This window comes from Mauremys reevesii, linkage group 12 (genome assembly GCF_016161935.1).
Source record: "Mauremys reevesii isolate NIE-2019 linkage group 12, ASM1616193v1, whole genome shotgun sequence".
In the NCBI taxonomy this organism is placed as follows: domain Eukaryota; kingdom Metazoa; phylum Chordata; order Testudines; family Geoemydidae; genus Mauremys; species Mauremys reevesii.
Genome location: NC_052634.1, coordinates 6,740,630 through 6,755,645, shown reverse-complemented (window position 1 = coordinate 6,755,645; position 15,016 = coordinate 6,740,630). Strand labels below are relative to the sequence as shown.

Here is a 15,016-nt window from a genome sequence, read left to right as displayed (position 1 = left end):
CGTAAATTGGTAGCTTGCCTTGGGAGAGAGCGGGGCGGGTGGTTTCCCCGGGTGGGCACAGACAGTGCCCCTCTTCCTGTGAGCAGGTTGTCCTGATTCACCCCAGAACCCTTGGGTAACCCTGAAAAGTGTCACTGGGTTTTGTACAGCACCGTGTCTCTGTGTGGTATGTGCTGTGTTTGCCTTCTGATGTGTGTCTTTCACACAGCGCCGGGCCCCCAGCAAAGCCTTGGCTCAGCCGCTCCACCCAGCAGGGAGAGCTCTGGCTCTCCTCCGAGGTTTGCATTTCAGACTCCTTCCCAGGGATAGAGAGTCCAACAACATCTTGTGTCCCCTCTCCTGTTTCACAACTGTGCTGTCGGCGGCAAGCTTTACGGCCCCCGCCCCACCTTTAGGACACCGGGCTGCCTTGTGAGAGTGCAGCTGTGGGTAAGATTCTGGAGCTCTAGCAAAAATCCTGCTGCCTAGCCAGCTAGCAAAACCTCAGTGCTTGGATGGCACCAGGGGACTGGCCTTTGCTAGAGCAGAATGTGACTTCTGTATCAACTTTCACAGCACAGACCTGTTCAGCTGCTTGTCCAGGGGACCCTTTGGGGGCAGGGCACATCTTGAGGCATTTGCTCTACGTAAGAATACGGTTGCAGCCCAGGCACCAGACCAAGGTGCAATAGTTCCAGCGGCATCTGAACTCCCGGGGTCTGTGAGCTTGTTGGCCTTCGCTTCAGCTTTGCCAAGAACTTGGGGCATTTCACCAGCTTATGCTCAAGCCCAGGGCTGGGCCAGAGCTGTACTCAGTGCAAAGGTGTCGTGATTGTCATGTTAGAGCATGCGCCATTGGTGCAAACTGCCGCTTGCCTGGGTACACTAGCGGCTGCACCAGTGCTGCTGAAAGCGTGGCTGAGTCAATGATGGCTGTGACGGAGGCAAAGGCTGTGTCACCTTCACGTCCTCCTTGCATCCCCAGCTCTGGGGCCCTCTAACTACCCGCCCATCCCCTGTCAAGTAGAGCAGTCTCAGGGCTACTCTATCTTATTCCAGTCGCTACTGGCTATTGCCCCAGAAGCCCTGCGTCACCTGAGCACTCCTCGGTGCAGGAGGGAGGTGTCAGCTAGCCAGGTCCTCAGGGGGTGCCTCTGCTTTTGCACTTTGTGCAAACAGCCCAGCAGGGGATCGGGGCCCAAAGCCGTCTGGGAGGGAAAACAGGCCTCTCTTTTCCCTTAAGAGCAGCCCGCCTGTGGGAGTGAAGTGAGATGACACCCCATGCTGCTGACATTTTTGTGCCAGGGAAGAGCAGCGTTCCCATGGAAACCAGGGCAACATCATCTCTAAGGGACCCATCCATTTCCAAAAATGGGGCCAGACCTGAAATGGGAGGTGGGGCTTCACAGAAGTCTGTGTGGGTGTGTGTCTGGGGGGGTTAAGGGGGCGATGTGGCAAAATTACAAGAGGTGCTAGCTGTTGCCATGCCCAAGCTGGGGCTGCAGCGAACGCAGCCGGGTGCCGCATGGCATATGCCTTACAGTTTGTCCCCTCCTTGCCACCTGTCGAACACCAGCCCCTGGGCCTCCACACACACCCCACCCTTCCCGTGCGGGGCGGGTCTGAGCCTCCCTGTGCACAGCAGAAATTGACAACACAAGGTGCAAGGCAGCGGGACTCCAGCCACAAGGGTCGCTTCCCCCCTCCCTTTCGTGGGGTTTCCGTGGCCCAGGAGCGGGTGCCAGGACGGAGCAGTCCATCCTATCCGTCAGCACGTGCCTGAGCCAGAGGGCACGGGGCTGTCAGTCTCAGCTCCGCGGTTAGCCGCTGCTGGCCTAAATTGTGTCCCGGAGGGTGGGGCCAGCTTAGGAGGTGGTTTGTGCCGTGGTTCCCCCCCCCCTTGTTTGCTTCTGCTTCCAGGCCTAGGGCGCAGGGTCTTCAACCGGTGCAGCCGGGATGGGTTTGGGCCCTGACCCTGAGTGTCCCACCTCCCACCCCCTGATGCCAGGGAGACTCTGGCAGCGGGGGCCGTTGTTGCACAGGGGGATGGGATGCGGGGAGCGCCAGGGGGTACCCTGAGACCTTCCCCCTGGAGGGTAGCAGCAGGGGCTGCCATGTCCCTAAACACACACACACACCCCGGCACACAGAGATCACCCCTCTTGGCATCTCCGTCGTGCTAGGGCCACTGGGCAGATGGGCTCAAAGGCTGAGAGCCCCCTGCGGGAAGGGCTCTTTCCTCTGTACCTGTCCCCCAGCCGAGGCTGTGCGCCTGCCAGGCGCTGACAACAGGCCTTGGGAAGCAGCCGGACTGCAGAGGGCAGGGCCGTCTCCACTGCAGGGGCTTGCAGGGGGTGGGGCCGGGCTGGCAGCCCCGCTCCTGATTCGCGGGGGCGCCGGCGCCTCCCTTCCCCAAACTGCAGGCGCAGCGCGGCGCGCCCCAGAGCAGAGCCGCGCAGGAGGAGACGCAGCAGCAGCAGCAGTCGGCGGACGGAGACGGAGCGCAGCGCCCGGCCAGGTGAGGATGCGGGGGACGCAGCCTGGGGTCTGAGCCGGGGGAACGAGGAGATAATGCAGCAGCCCAGAGGTGCGGGCGGCTGCGGGCGGTGATGGAGAGCCGGGACGGGGGGCTAGATGCTCTGCAGAGGCACAGCCCTGCCCGTCTGATTGTCCTGCTCTCCGGCTTTTGTCTGCCCTGCCCCTCTCTCCAGCCTGTGCGGGATGGGGATGGAGGTGGGGGGTGTATGGCAGAGCACCGGGGTCCTTCGCCTTTTTCCCCAGTTCCCGCAGGGCGCAGAGAGACCGGAGCCGGGGCAGCCTCGGGGCGGGGTTAATCATCGCAGCGGAGCTCCCCGCAGCTCGGCAGCAGCCCGGCGAGCTCAGGCAGTGCTGCGGGGACCCCACCTGCCGCTGCAACGCTGCTGCTGCTGCTGCCAGAGCCCCCACTGCTGCAGTGCAAAGCCCAGCCGCTCTGCAGCCCCGGCGCTGCGGAATGGTGCAGTGACTCCGGGAGCGCTGGCAGAAGGGGGGAGCCGCCAGTAGAAAGAGGGGGACCCAGCGGGGTGGGGTTGGGGGCAGCGGCCGGCTGTGGGACTGGGCTGGCGGGGCGGGAGAGGGTGGATGGTCTGGCTGCAGATCCGCGCTTGGGAGCAGATTCCGGGAGGGGCTCGTGATTGAGACAGGGAATCTCTTCCTCGCCCCTCTGCCCCATGCCTGCCCGCCCCTCTCAGCCCACCCCTGCTGCCTTCCTCCTCCCCATCCCTTCTTTCCTCTGCACCGCCTCCCCTCTGGTGACTCATCGCTGCTCCCACGCCTGATGAGACAAGAGCAGACTGGATCCCAGGAAACACAGCCTGGGGGGCGCTGAAAACCCTGGAACGGAAATCGAAATAAACCAGGCCCTGTAAATCAGCAGCACACTCATCCGGGGGCGGGGGCTAAAACCCCCCGGGAGCGGGACAGCCATGGGGGGGACCGGAGGACACATTGCATTCGACTTGCAAGACACTTTTGCCCTCGAGGTCCCTGGGGTCGTCTGCTCAACCAAGCCGGTGGCCATCCCTACACCCGCCCCATGGCAGATCCTCCGGGGCCAGCCTGTTTGCAGGCTCTCTCCATTGGGGTTCAGTTCAAGCTGCCCCGGGGGTGACGGGGGGGGCAATATTTGGGTGAGCAGAGGCCAGTTGCTGGGCAGGAGGTTGCCTAATAAGGCCAGTCCCCATGGAGAGATTTCACTGCCATTGGAAATTCATGCTCCCCGCTACGGGCCATGGGCTGTCAGCACCCAGCCCAGCCTGTCTCCCGGGGGGGGGCTCAGGATGAGTCAGGTGGGTGTGGGCCCGGCTGGAGTCAGCAGTTTCTATTATCATGCCCATCAGGGTGGGGGCTGAGGTTAGAGCCGGGGCAGTAGCGGCTAGAACTCCTGGGTTCTCTTCCCAGCTCTGGGAGGAAATGGCTAGTGGTTAGAAGGGCACTGGGAGCCAGGACACCTGGGTTCTTTTCCTGCCCTGGCTGCTGACTGGCCATGTAACCTTGGTGGTTACATCCCCTCTCTGTGTACTGGGGCAGGTGATCCCTGTGCCCTGCAGTAGAACACCTTGAGAACCGCTGATGACAGCTGGAGATGCCGTAGGAGCATCTGTGGTCACCACGCCCTTGGCCATGGAGTCCCTGGGGCTGGGATCATTGGAGTGGGGGGATGTTTTCAGGGGAAGCAGAAGGACCTTGCTGCACATGCTCAGGATATGGCTGCTGGAGGAAGGGATACGGAGAATTTTTATATTTAAACAATTTTTTTCTGTTCTAAATGAGAAGGAGTGGGGGGAGCTGTCTGGTTTCCAGAATGGGGGAGGGTATCTGTGAATGGGCACCCCCCCCCACGCACACACACACACGAACACACGCACAGATCTTTAGCTTGGGCCTTACTCAAACCAACATGGGAAGCGGGGAAGAGCAGCCTGCATTCTCCAGGCTCTGGGGAGCTGGGGCAGGACTGCTCCATTCCTGCCCCACCCTCACCCCTCTGCAAGCACACACAGCCACACCCTTTGTACCCCCGTCCTTTTTCTGTCACTCCCTCCCCCACCGGCAAAGAGCCCACTTCTGCCACACACACATTTCTAGGGCCGCCGGCCCCCACCACAGCCCGGACACCCCCCCCCCTCCTCTCAGCCTCTCGCTCTCTTTGCAGCTCCTCCTGTGACACTGCTGCGGTGGAAAGCGGAGGGGTGGTGGAAGGGGTAGGGAGGTGTCCCCACTTGCTCTGGCTCAAGGCCCCACAAACCCCTAATCCGCCCCTGTGCAGAGGAGTCTGGAACAGATGGGTGAGGCTAGAGGCTTGTCTTCACTGCAGCGCTGACGCCAACGTTATCCACAGCTTGAGTCCCGTCGCCATGCAAGGGAGATGCTGCTTCTAATTAGAGTTTGGCCGACGCATCAGCTGCTCACGCGGCTGCTCTGTGCGGCAAAGTGGCGGCTCTCCCTGGAGCTAGGCTAAGCAGAGAGATCGCTGCATTGAAGACAGTAGCCCAAGAGAGGAGCAGGGACTGCAAGGAGCCCAAATGCGGCAATCCAGGGCCAATCTGTGCCCCCGTTTAGGCGCTGATCCACCCCCACCCCTAGGATTCATTTGCGCTTGGGGAGGGAGTGGGATTTGGTGCCTAGGATGGGTCAGGAGACTCTAAGCAGAGTCAGTCGCATGCGTAGGGGCAGCAGAAAGTCAAAAGTGTCAGAAGCTGTACTTTGCATGCAGCCCTTTTCTGCAAAGGCTGCACAGATGGGGCTGTTCTCTCTGGGTGGAAGAAAATTATATAGTTACGCATTCAGGGTCAATCAATCCTTCTGGTATTGCCTCGCTGCTGCTCAGGGGCATGCACAGAAATTTAACATCCTTTTTTGAGGGGGCACATTGCCCTTTCCTCCCCTTCTCCATCCCAGCTCCTGCAGGAGCTTGCTCTCGTCCCTGAAGCCACAGGGTGGAAGAAGCTCCCGGGGCGGGAGGAGTTCTGTGCCCCCGATGATTATTTTGGGGGGGTGTGCTCCTGATTGCCCTTCCCCCCTTGTGCACGCCCCTGCCACTGCTCTTGCAAAAAAAAGTATCCTCCTGCTGACAGGGATCTAGACCTGTCCAGACTCAGTGTCCCCTCAGCAGCACCTCCTGCAGGTGTGGGTGCAGAATGTCTCTAACTCTGCCCCCAGACTCTACAGTGCTGATCCTGCCGCCCTAGGCGACCGCCTAGAGTCGCCTAGTGGAAGCGCCGGACCTGCTCTCACGGTTTTAGGCTCTGAGGATTGCACAAGCCCAAACGGCAGCTCCCACCCATTGCACACGCTGCGAGGAAGCCAGAGGGAAAGCCTGCCAGACCCAGGGAATTTTTCATTCCCAGTTGCTGCAGCCCTGCTCCCTTCCTGTGTTCTACCACCAGCTCCTGGCCCCACATAGCCAAAGCGGGACCACAAAGCACTGGAATCCCCACAGGTGGAAGCTCCCTGTCTGGCTGCCTCCCCATCTCCCCCCTCAGCTGTGTTCTTGGCCCCTTTCTCACACTGCATGGCTATGAGTCATCTGCACTCACTCCCACCAACCCAGCCTGCTGCAAGGGGCCAGGCCGTGTGCCTGAGCTTAGGGGTGTGGAGGGGAGTCATGTCAAAGAGAGGAACTAAGTAGGCTTGAGCTGCCTGATGCTCCAGCTCAGCCCCCCTCCCTTTTAACCTGGGGAGCATGTGGGAACTCGCAGGTGTGGTAAATGTGCCCCTGGAACAGAGCGTGCTAGTGCAAGGGCCCTGGGCCAGGCATGAGAGCACTGGAGCTGGGCGTGCTGGGGAGGTGGTGATGCGCACACACATACATGCATGTGTGTGATCTGCTTTAATGCGTGTCACAGGGGGCTCAGATGCCATGGTAATGAGCACCATGGGTAGTGTTTCCCAAGGAGCCTAAGGGACTTAGGAGCTGAAATTTGATAGGAGTTGGGCATCTCACTCCCCTCCCACTCTTCTGAAGAATCACAGCACGCGTTTCTCCGTGGTGGGTGCACAGATACCATGGTGATGGGCCCAGTATAAGTGAGATCCGAATGTGAGAGAGTACCTATAAACAAACATCAGGAGCTGCACATGCTGCTCGCCGAGGGGGTGCGTCTGCCTCTCTCTGCTCGTGTGTGTTCACTGGCACGTTGCGTGCGAGCGCACGCACCCATCTCCGTGCTCAGGTGAGTGTGTGATCATGGAAGGCCTGAGCCAAAGCCCCACTTGCTGCAGTGGGCTTCAGCTCCAGTCCCAAGTACCACTCGCTGCGTGTGTCCGTGTTGACGTGCCTTGTGTGTGCATGTGCATAGATACCTGACTGTGTGTGCTCACATGTGCCCAGATGCCTGTGTGCGTGTTTATGGGCACACCCGGGTGTGATCACGCACCTGCCTGGGGGTGTGCATGTAGGGTCGCACAGATCCTGGTCGGGTCACTAACCAGCATGTTCTCCTCCTGCTCAAGCCCCCGTCGCCGTTCTCCACCGCTGACAGCCCCAGCACCGAAAGATGAATCCCACCATCAGCATCGCTGTCATCCTGACAGGTAGGGGCCCAGTGATGCAATTATGCTGCCATCTAGCGGCCATGCTCCATAAGTGGCGCTGGGCTAGAGAGCTGTAAATAAATCCTTCACTCCAGAGAAAGCAAGGCCCACCGCATCCTCCCGCAGGGGCGGGGGGCAGGCCGGCACAAAACGAGGAGGGGGAGAGCTAGATGGATGCAGCTAGCTACATAGGGACCAACAAGCAGGCGTTGTCTATGCCAAGGTGCACCCAGTGGATAGTATGATTTCATAACACATGAGCTGCCATGCTGGGTTCTGCCACAGGGCAGCTGGGCCCCATTGAATGAATGTGCTTTGGAGTAAGGGACCTAAAATGCAGCCTTCCCCATAACAAAGGGCCCTATGAGGGTACAACAGACACTGGTCTTGACCCGCCCCCGGTATCATGAACAAATTCTCCCTGTTCTCATTTCCTCTGTGCTGGATTGGCAGGTGATTTGCAGGCTGGGGTGTGGGGAGGAGGTGATTGGATAGGCTGTGGGTCCGGGGACATTGTGGGGTGGGGGGATGTTATCACCTCTCCTGCTTCGCAGGGACCCCGCAGTGGAATGCACTGGTTTTGTGGGGAGAGAGATCACTCGCTAGCAGCACGACCACAAGGGTTAAAAGCCAAACTGCTACTGCAGGCGAACGGAGAGTCTCCACTAGCTCAGGTGGCTGAGCCCTCATTTTGCGAGCAGGAAGTCTTGGCTTCTCTAGCCCTGTGCGCGTGTGGTTTAGCCGGGAACTGTGACGTGTCTCCATAGCATGTGGATTCACTGCTGCATGCACTAGAGCAAGGGGCAACGGCAGGGGTGCTCCTGCCTTCGCCACCCCCTGTCCCCCACCTGACCCTGTTGGCCTGTCCCAGTGCTGCAGGTTACCCATTGCCAGAGGATCAAGGAGCTGAGTGCCTGCTTGCTGGGTCAGAACCTGCGCGTGGACTGCCGCTATGAAAACAAGACCTCCAACTTCCTGAGCTACGATTTCAGCATGTTCAAGGAAAACAGGAAGCGGGTGATCCAGAGCAACCTGAACGTCCCCGAGAACAGCCTCAAGTTACGATCCAACATCACCATGTCAAAGGACATGGTGTGCCTGCAGCTGTTCGACTTCACCACTGCAGATGAGGGCCTCTACTTCTGCGAGCTAAAGATCACCAATGACTACACCGGCAACCAGATAAGGAACATCACCGTCATCAAAGGTGGGCAGGGGCATAGGCGGCAGGTTTGTATAATTTTTGGTGGGGCCCAAAATGGTGGTCCCCCCCCCCCCCGCTCTCACCCTGTAAGCTGATATAAAATGAAGCTACAATGCGTCAGCACCACAAGATTACAAGGGTCAATTAAAAGTGGAAAGTCAGAAGCAGCACTTGCCTGCTTCAATATACGGTATTAAATTTTGTTGCACCTGTTGTGACAAAGTGGGAATGTTCTTAATGTTTTCTCTGAATACTGTGTGGGTGCCTCAGTTTCCCCTGCAAAGTGCCAACTGACGGTGTTGGGGACAAAGAGATCAGGTGGCCTCCTTGTCCGGAAGAGACACAAAGGCCAGATGAGGGAGTGTCAGTTTGGAGCTGGCTGGGGAAATCGGGAGAGGTCCAGAACTTGGGTCTGGGCTCCCCGCCCCCCAAGATGGACCTGACTGAGGGGTCCTGTTTTCTGTACCTACAAGCTCTGTTTTAGACTGTATCCCTGTCATCTAATAAACCTTCTGTTTTACTGTCTGGCTGAGAGTCACATCTGACTGCAGAGTTGGGGTGCAGGGACCTCTGGTTGCCCCAGGACCTGCCTGGGCACACTCGCTGCAGAAAGTGCATGGTGTGGAAGGGCATGCTGAATGTTCCGAGGTCAGACCCAGGAAGGTGTAAGCTTCTTGCTCTGGAGACAGTATGCTCAGAGAGGAGGCTCCCCCAGAGTCCTGACTGGCTTTGTATGGAGTTGTTCCAAAGCATCCCAGCATCCCCTTCCACACCATGCGCTTCCCGGAAGTCTGCACAGGCACTGACACTCCCTCCTCTGGCCTTTGTCTCTTTTCCAGGCATTAGGAGGCCACCTGATCTCTTTGTTCTCCAACACCTTCAGTTGGCACCTTGCAGGAGAGTGGCCCAGGCCATCAGTTGCCTGGAGACAGGGTTGCAGCCATTCTCTGTGCAGACGGCATCACACTGGCCCTCTAGGGCTTTACAACAATCACACTCCCTTATCCCACCATCTAGAGCCTTAAGAAATGCACTGGGGAAACTGAGGCACACAGACAGTATTCAGAGAAAACACCTGTATATGACCAGTTACATACTTTGAAGGGTGTAAAATAATCAAATATTGTGCTAAATACAATGATACTCCAAACTGACCACCAAATTTAAGTTGCATGTTTTTCCCCTCAGGTGAGGGTTCTGGGGTGGGGCTGGGGATGAGGGGTTCACAGTGCAGGAGCATGCTCGGTGCTGGGGGTGCAGGCTTTGGGATGAGGCAGGGCTGAGGATGAGGAACTTGGGGTGCAGACAGGCTGCCCCAGGGCTAGGGCCAGAGAGGACTCCCCATCACCACCACTGGCAGCAGCAAGCTCCAGGGGAGGGACCCCTCCTCTGCCCCCCTACCCCCCACAGCACACTCACTCTGCACCACAGTCACTGCACATGCTCCTAGGGCCCCTCAGGTCCAGAAAGCTCACTCCCCTCCCCTATGATGGGTACTGGGGGGGGGGTTGCCATCACAGGTGGCCTTCCATGCTGCCCCTCACCATAACTTCACTGTGGATGGGTGATGGGGCTGCCCCTTGCCCAACATGGGGCAGAAGTGGGGTAGGCAGGGTGGTGGCTAGCTATGGGGTGGGAGAGCAGGGTGTCATAAAATTCATCCAAGCCCCAGCTGCTCAGGTCTAGGAAGCCTCCCTCTCCCATCCCTCCTGTGGCGGGTGGGTTGGTGGGTGCTGGGGGAGGGGGCATTGCCTTCACATGTGGCTTCCTGCCTCCCCTGTGCAGCCTGCTGCGCCTCACTGGGGGTAGGAGTGGGGGCTGGAGCTGGGGCTGGGGCTGGGGGGGAATCATAGGGTCAAACACTCAAACATAATAAAAAAAATCATAGGGTCAAACACTCACGGAAGCCCCAGCAGCTGCTAAGGTGAGTGATGTCCCTCTCCTGGCCGGAAGTCCCGTTCGCGTCTCCTGCAGGTAGGGGCAGGGGAGGGGAGAAGAGGCCCCCTCCACTCCCCTCTCCCTCTACAGCAGCAGTTAGTTAGCATTGTTCTTATGCTAATGCTGCAGCTGTAGCCTTAGGCTACGGCAGCAAAAGCAAGGGAGAGAGACACTCTCTTTACATTCAGGCAGGGAAGCTTCGGGGCGGGGGGAAACCTAGCTCCAAATATTGGTGGAGCAGAGCCCCTGATTATGAATATTCCTGGGGCTTTAGCCCCAAGAGCCCATATAAGTTGGCGCCCAGGGGCAGGGGAGGGGACCCTAGCACCCCTGGGCTTCTCGCTGACCTATCACTGTGTGCCCCCCTCTGCCCTCCAGGGCTCTATTACTGATGGCCCAAGGGACAGACCCACCTGATGCCCTCTGACCATTTAAGCCCTGTGCCCAATGCTCCTCTGAGATAAATACTTTCCAACCTACTGCAGCCAGGACAGGACCAGCAACGGAGTCACCCCTCTCCCCACACACATCCTTGCCTGGAGCCAAACCCCTCTCACCCGCCCGCCAGTGCCCTGTGCCTTTTGCAGGCATCTGTCAGAGGCATCCACCCACCCAGCTTCCCACTGGGCCCTGCAAACCCTAGGGCCAGCCCTGCGCTGGGGAATGGTCCAGATCAGAGCCTTGTGCCTTCCGGCTGCCTGATTAAACCTCGCCCAGATCTGTGGAACTGTCTCTGGCTGCTCAGTGGCCCACACATGGGCTGAGTTTGAGGAGTCTCAGTGGACACCCAAAAGAACCCATCATAGTTGGTATCAATTGGCCCCTTTGTTACCCTGGCTCAGCAGAAACCAAGGACTGAAGGGGGCCCCCACTCCTTGCTGGGGACCCAGGACAGATCAGACCCAGGACAGATCAGCAAGGTAGCATAAGGGGAAGAACCCAACCTCTGCCCACCCTGTGACTGTTCGGTAGGGAAAGGACACCAGCATAGTGTCTGTAGGCTTCCCGCTGGGGAGAGGCCTTTTCCCACCCCAGAGTGCCACAAGGCACCTTGCACCCCACCTCTCAGGGCCTGGGGTCAGGAAGGTACTTCCCTATGGGCAGGATCTTGCCGAGTTGTCCCCTAGGGGTTTCTTCCACCCGCTTTTGAAGCAGCCAGTGCTGGCCATTGTCAGAGAGAGGACACAGGCATGGATGGAGCCCTGACTTGATCGTTATCGTTTGTATTGCAATAGGACCTCGGAGCCCCCCCTTGTGCCAGGCGCGGGGAAGACACAGAGTGGGAAGTGCTTCCTTGCCCCAAAGAACTCGCAGTCCCGCTAGACAAGACACAAAGTGGGAGGGGAAATAGAGGCACGTGGAGGGGAAGTGACTTGCCCAAGGTCACACAGCTGGTCTGTGGCAGAGCTGGAGAAAGAATCCAGGTGTGCCGGCTCCCAGCGCCCCATCATTCCTCTTTCCCCAGGGATCTCATTTTTGCCTCCTCTCTCTTTTCCCCTCCCCCTGCCCTGGCAGACAAGCTGGAGAAATGTGCTGGCATCAGCCTCTTGATTCAGAACACCTCGTGGGTGCTGCTCCTGCTCCTCTCCCTGCCGCTCCTGCAAGCTGTGGACTTCGTGTCCCTGTGAAAGGAAGGAGCGACCGAGCCGCCCAGCCGAGCCCCACTGCCCAAACGTGGCCCTTTGCAAGAGAAGACGATGAACGATTTGAAACCAAGGAAATCTCTCTCTGTGTATATCTCTCTATATATCTGTATATCTGCCGAGCCCGCCCACCCTCCCCGCACTGCCACGCCATCACACCACACGTCCGAAACACGCTGGGGGCTGGGGTGGGTGTATTAAGCAGTATTAAAGGATCCGACGCATGGCAGCATTCCCTCGCGCTCTGCTAGATGGTGCAGCTTCTTCCATAGCACGTTTTGGTTTTGTTTCTTTGTCCCGGTGGCAGGGGGATCTATACCCTCGAGGCAGCAGCTTGTCTTAGTCCATTTTTTTGTCTTTCAAGGAGGGAAAGCCAGCAGGGCCCCCGGACCTGACTCTGGTAAAAGAGAGAGGGTCAAAGAGTTAGGGGACCAACTGGCGACCACCCGAGCCTGGAGAACAGACGCTCGCTCAGCAACACAGGCTTCCCCAGTGTAAAGGCTTGTCCCCATCTAGGCAATGTCGGGCACGTGGGAAGCTGTGGGACAGAGTACGATACACTAGCTTTTCACCTCTGGGGAGCTGGGTTTGAATCCTGCCTGGTGAGATGAATTTGGTGGGCTCTCACCCTGTTCTTAGCAGCCATCACTTCCGTCTCGCACAAAGCCGTGACCATTGGTCTGACTGCTTCGCCTGCGCAGGAAAGGGCCAGCATTGAAACAGATCCATCCTGGGGGTGTGAGCAACAGGGACACTCGAATACAGAGACAGCAAGGGGTGCTGAAGGTCTCCAGTTGGGGGTGCAGGGACAGACAGATAGCGGGGGCCACAGCACTGAAATACCAAGGGGTGCGGAAGGTTTTAGGACAGAGGTGCAGCTGCAGCCCTGCATAAGAACACTTGCCCATCACTCATCCATGCTCTGCTGGGCTTAAGCCCTCACCGTAAGATCAGAGGATGGCCGTTGGTTGTTTTTAATTAATCCTGAACTAAGGAACTGAGGCAGCAGCCCTTGAAATGAGTCAGTGTGCCGAGGCAATCCTGCTCAGCGGAGACTAGGGGTTAGCTGTGAAGGGAGACCCCTTGCTGAGCTGGGGCCAGCACTGCTCACTGCATGATCTCCAGGCAGGGGTCCCCTGGGTGGAGACGCAGATAGCACTTGCATCTTCCTTTCACTCCAGCGTGCGAGGGGGGTGTGTGTGTGAGGAAACACTCCGGGGGGACCGACAGCTCGCTCCCAGAGAAGAAGCCACTGTCCTTGGGGAGAGAGGAGATATAGGGAAGGGGGCCTGGGCACCTGCCACCTCCCACTCCTCTGGTACCAGTCAAAGCTGCTCTGTGCCATCCCCCATTAACACACAGGGCTGGCGACTGGGGGAGATGGCAGGAGCTGGGGCGGCCCCCAAGCCACCAGCTCTCATCCCTTTGGGTTTGACTCCAGGCGCTAGCGAGACCAGCCCACCGGGCTCCGCTCCTTGTCTGGACCGTGGTTTCCTCCTTCAGCCCAGTCCCGCTCCTGAGTCGTGCTAGTGGGGAGAAGGCTGCAGCCTTCCTCCCTTGCACGTTAACAGACTCCGGTGCGGGCCTGTTCCTTAGCACAGCCTTGCCTCTCATTAGGAGCCTAAAGGGCCTAGGCAGGTGTTTCCTGTGGACACAAGTTAGCCGTAGGGGGATATAATGCATCCCAAACCACAAAATGACCCCAAGCTTAGAGAGCGTCCCCAGCTGGAGACCGGGTCCGAACAAGGCCTACCCCCCAGCACGCTGGGGATCAAATGCCCCAGGACTGAGCAGGGAAGAAACTCCTGAGCCCACCTACCGCGCAGGGGCAGGCTAGATGGCGGAGGGCATTACATAGCTCTCTCCTGAGCGCCAAAGGCATCTCCCCCAGGCGTGGGCTAAAACAGGGGAGCAGAGGTCCCGCTCAGCCCGCTGCCACGCAAGGGAGGCAATGGGAAACCAAGATCACGTGCATAGGAACTGAGCAGGGCAAGCCCGGGAACTCAGCTGGTGGAGCCGGAAGGGTTAATGGTGACGGGGGGGGGACAGGCCCCAGCTAATTGTAATATGCCCCCCCTCTCCGATTGTGTGTGCTGCGCTTGAGCCCACTGCAGCGTCAGGAGCCGGGTGGCTGGCTAAGGGGAGCTGCTTTCTTCTGTGATGCCCCGCGCCCTGCTTGTTCGCTGTATAGTGCACTACCCCCCCAGATGTACTGCTCAGGTATCTCTCCGTGTACATCTCCCCCCAGCCAGCCCTGACCTGCCGGTGAATGCAAGGGAGGGAGGGGGAGGGTCAGACCCAGCCAACCCACACGGACATGTCCTAGTCTTGTTTCGTGAACATTTGTAGTGTTTCCACAGCTTGGTGTACGAGAAATGCTGTTCAAGGGGGGAAAACAAGAACAACAAAAGAGCCTCTGTCTGCACAATAAATCCCTCGGTTGTGTGTTGGATTCGCAGCTGTCTGCCTCTTTATTTCAGCACGGGATTCAAGGGCTTTGAACTTGCTTTCCTAAGGGGCAGCCAGAAGAGCTGGCTGGGGGCAGCCTGCCCTCTAGTGGAGACAAGCTGAACTGCTTAGCTGTGTGTCCTAGCATCTATACTGCAAGATAATCCCCTCTAGCACCAGCTGGCTCTGTAAGCAGCCCGGCTCCGGCCCGACATGCTCCAAGTAGCAGGGGGGACAAAGGGGAGCGGTGCCCGTCCTGCCTGGAAAGCCAGGAAGAGGTGGCAGGGGACAGCTTCGCTCCCAGCGCTGTTTCTTCTCAGGCTGGGAAGCTCCAGAATTCGACCCCTTCCAGCTCCTGCTGCCAGCCCCACCTGGGTCCTAGAGCCAGAGGGCTTGGGCTGGTAGAACCATACAGGGGGTCCCCCAGAGTGATCCACACACACACGCTGCAGGGGCTGGGACTAGCCCCTGCCTACAGGGGGATCCAGAGCAGCACCCAGGGGCTGGGATCTCCTTCCGTCCTGTCTCCCCTAGCCTATAGGGGCAGCACCCAACAGCTGGCATCCAGCCTCCCCGGGCTAGAGTGACCAGATGTCCCGATTATAGGGACAGTCCTGATATTTGGGGCTTTTTATTATATAGGCTCCTGTTACCCCCCACCCCCGTCCCAATTTTTCACACTTGCTGTCTGGTCACCCTACCCCCCGCACCCTCACACCTCTCCCCCATC

General features: G+C 58.6%; 1 protein-coding gene across 1 annotated transcript; it reads left to right on the top strand.

Annotated features, from left to right (window-relative positions):
* Positions 1–2,357: 2,357 nt before the first annotated feature.
* THY1 (Thy-1 cell surface antigen) lies at positions 2,358–14,290 on the top strand. The gene is made up of 4 exons (XM_039496870.1): positions 2,358–2,497; positions 6,973–7,053; positions 7,925–8,260; positions 11,711–14,290. The coding sequence occupies exons 2-4, from the start codon at positions 7,017–7,019 to the stop codon at positions 11,821–11,823; spliced, it is 486 nt and encodes a 161-aa protein (XP_039352804.1). The 5' UTR covers positions 2,358–2,497; positions 6,973–7,016; the 3' UTR covers positions 11,824–14,290.
* Positions 14,291–15,016: the final 726 nt, after the last annotated feature.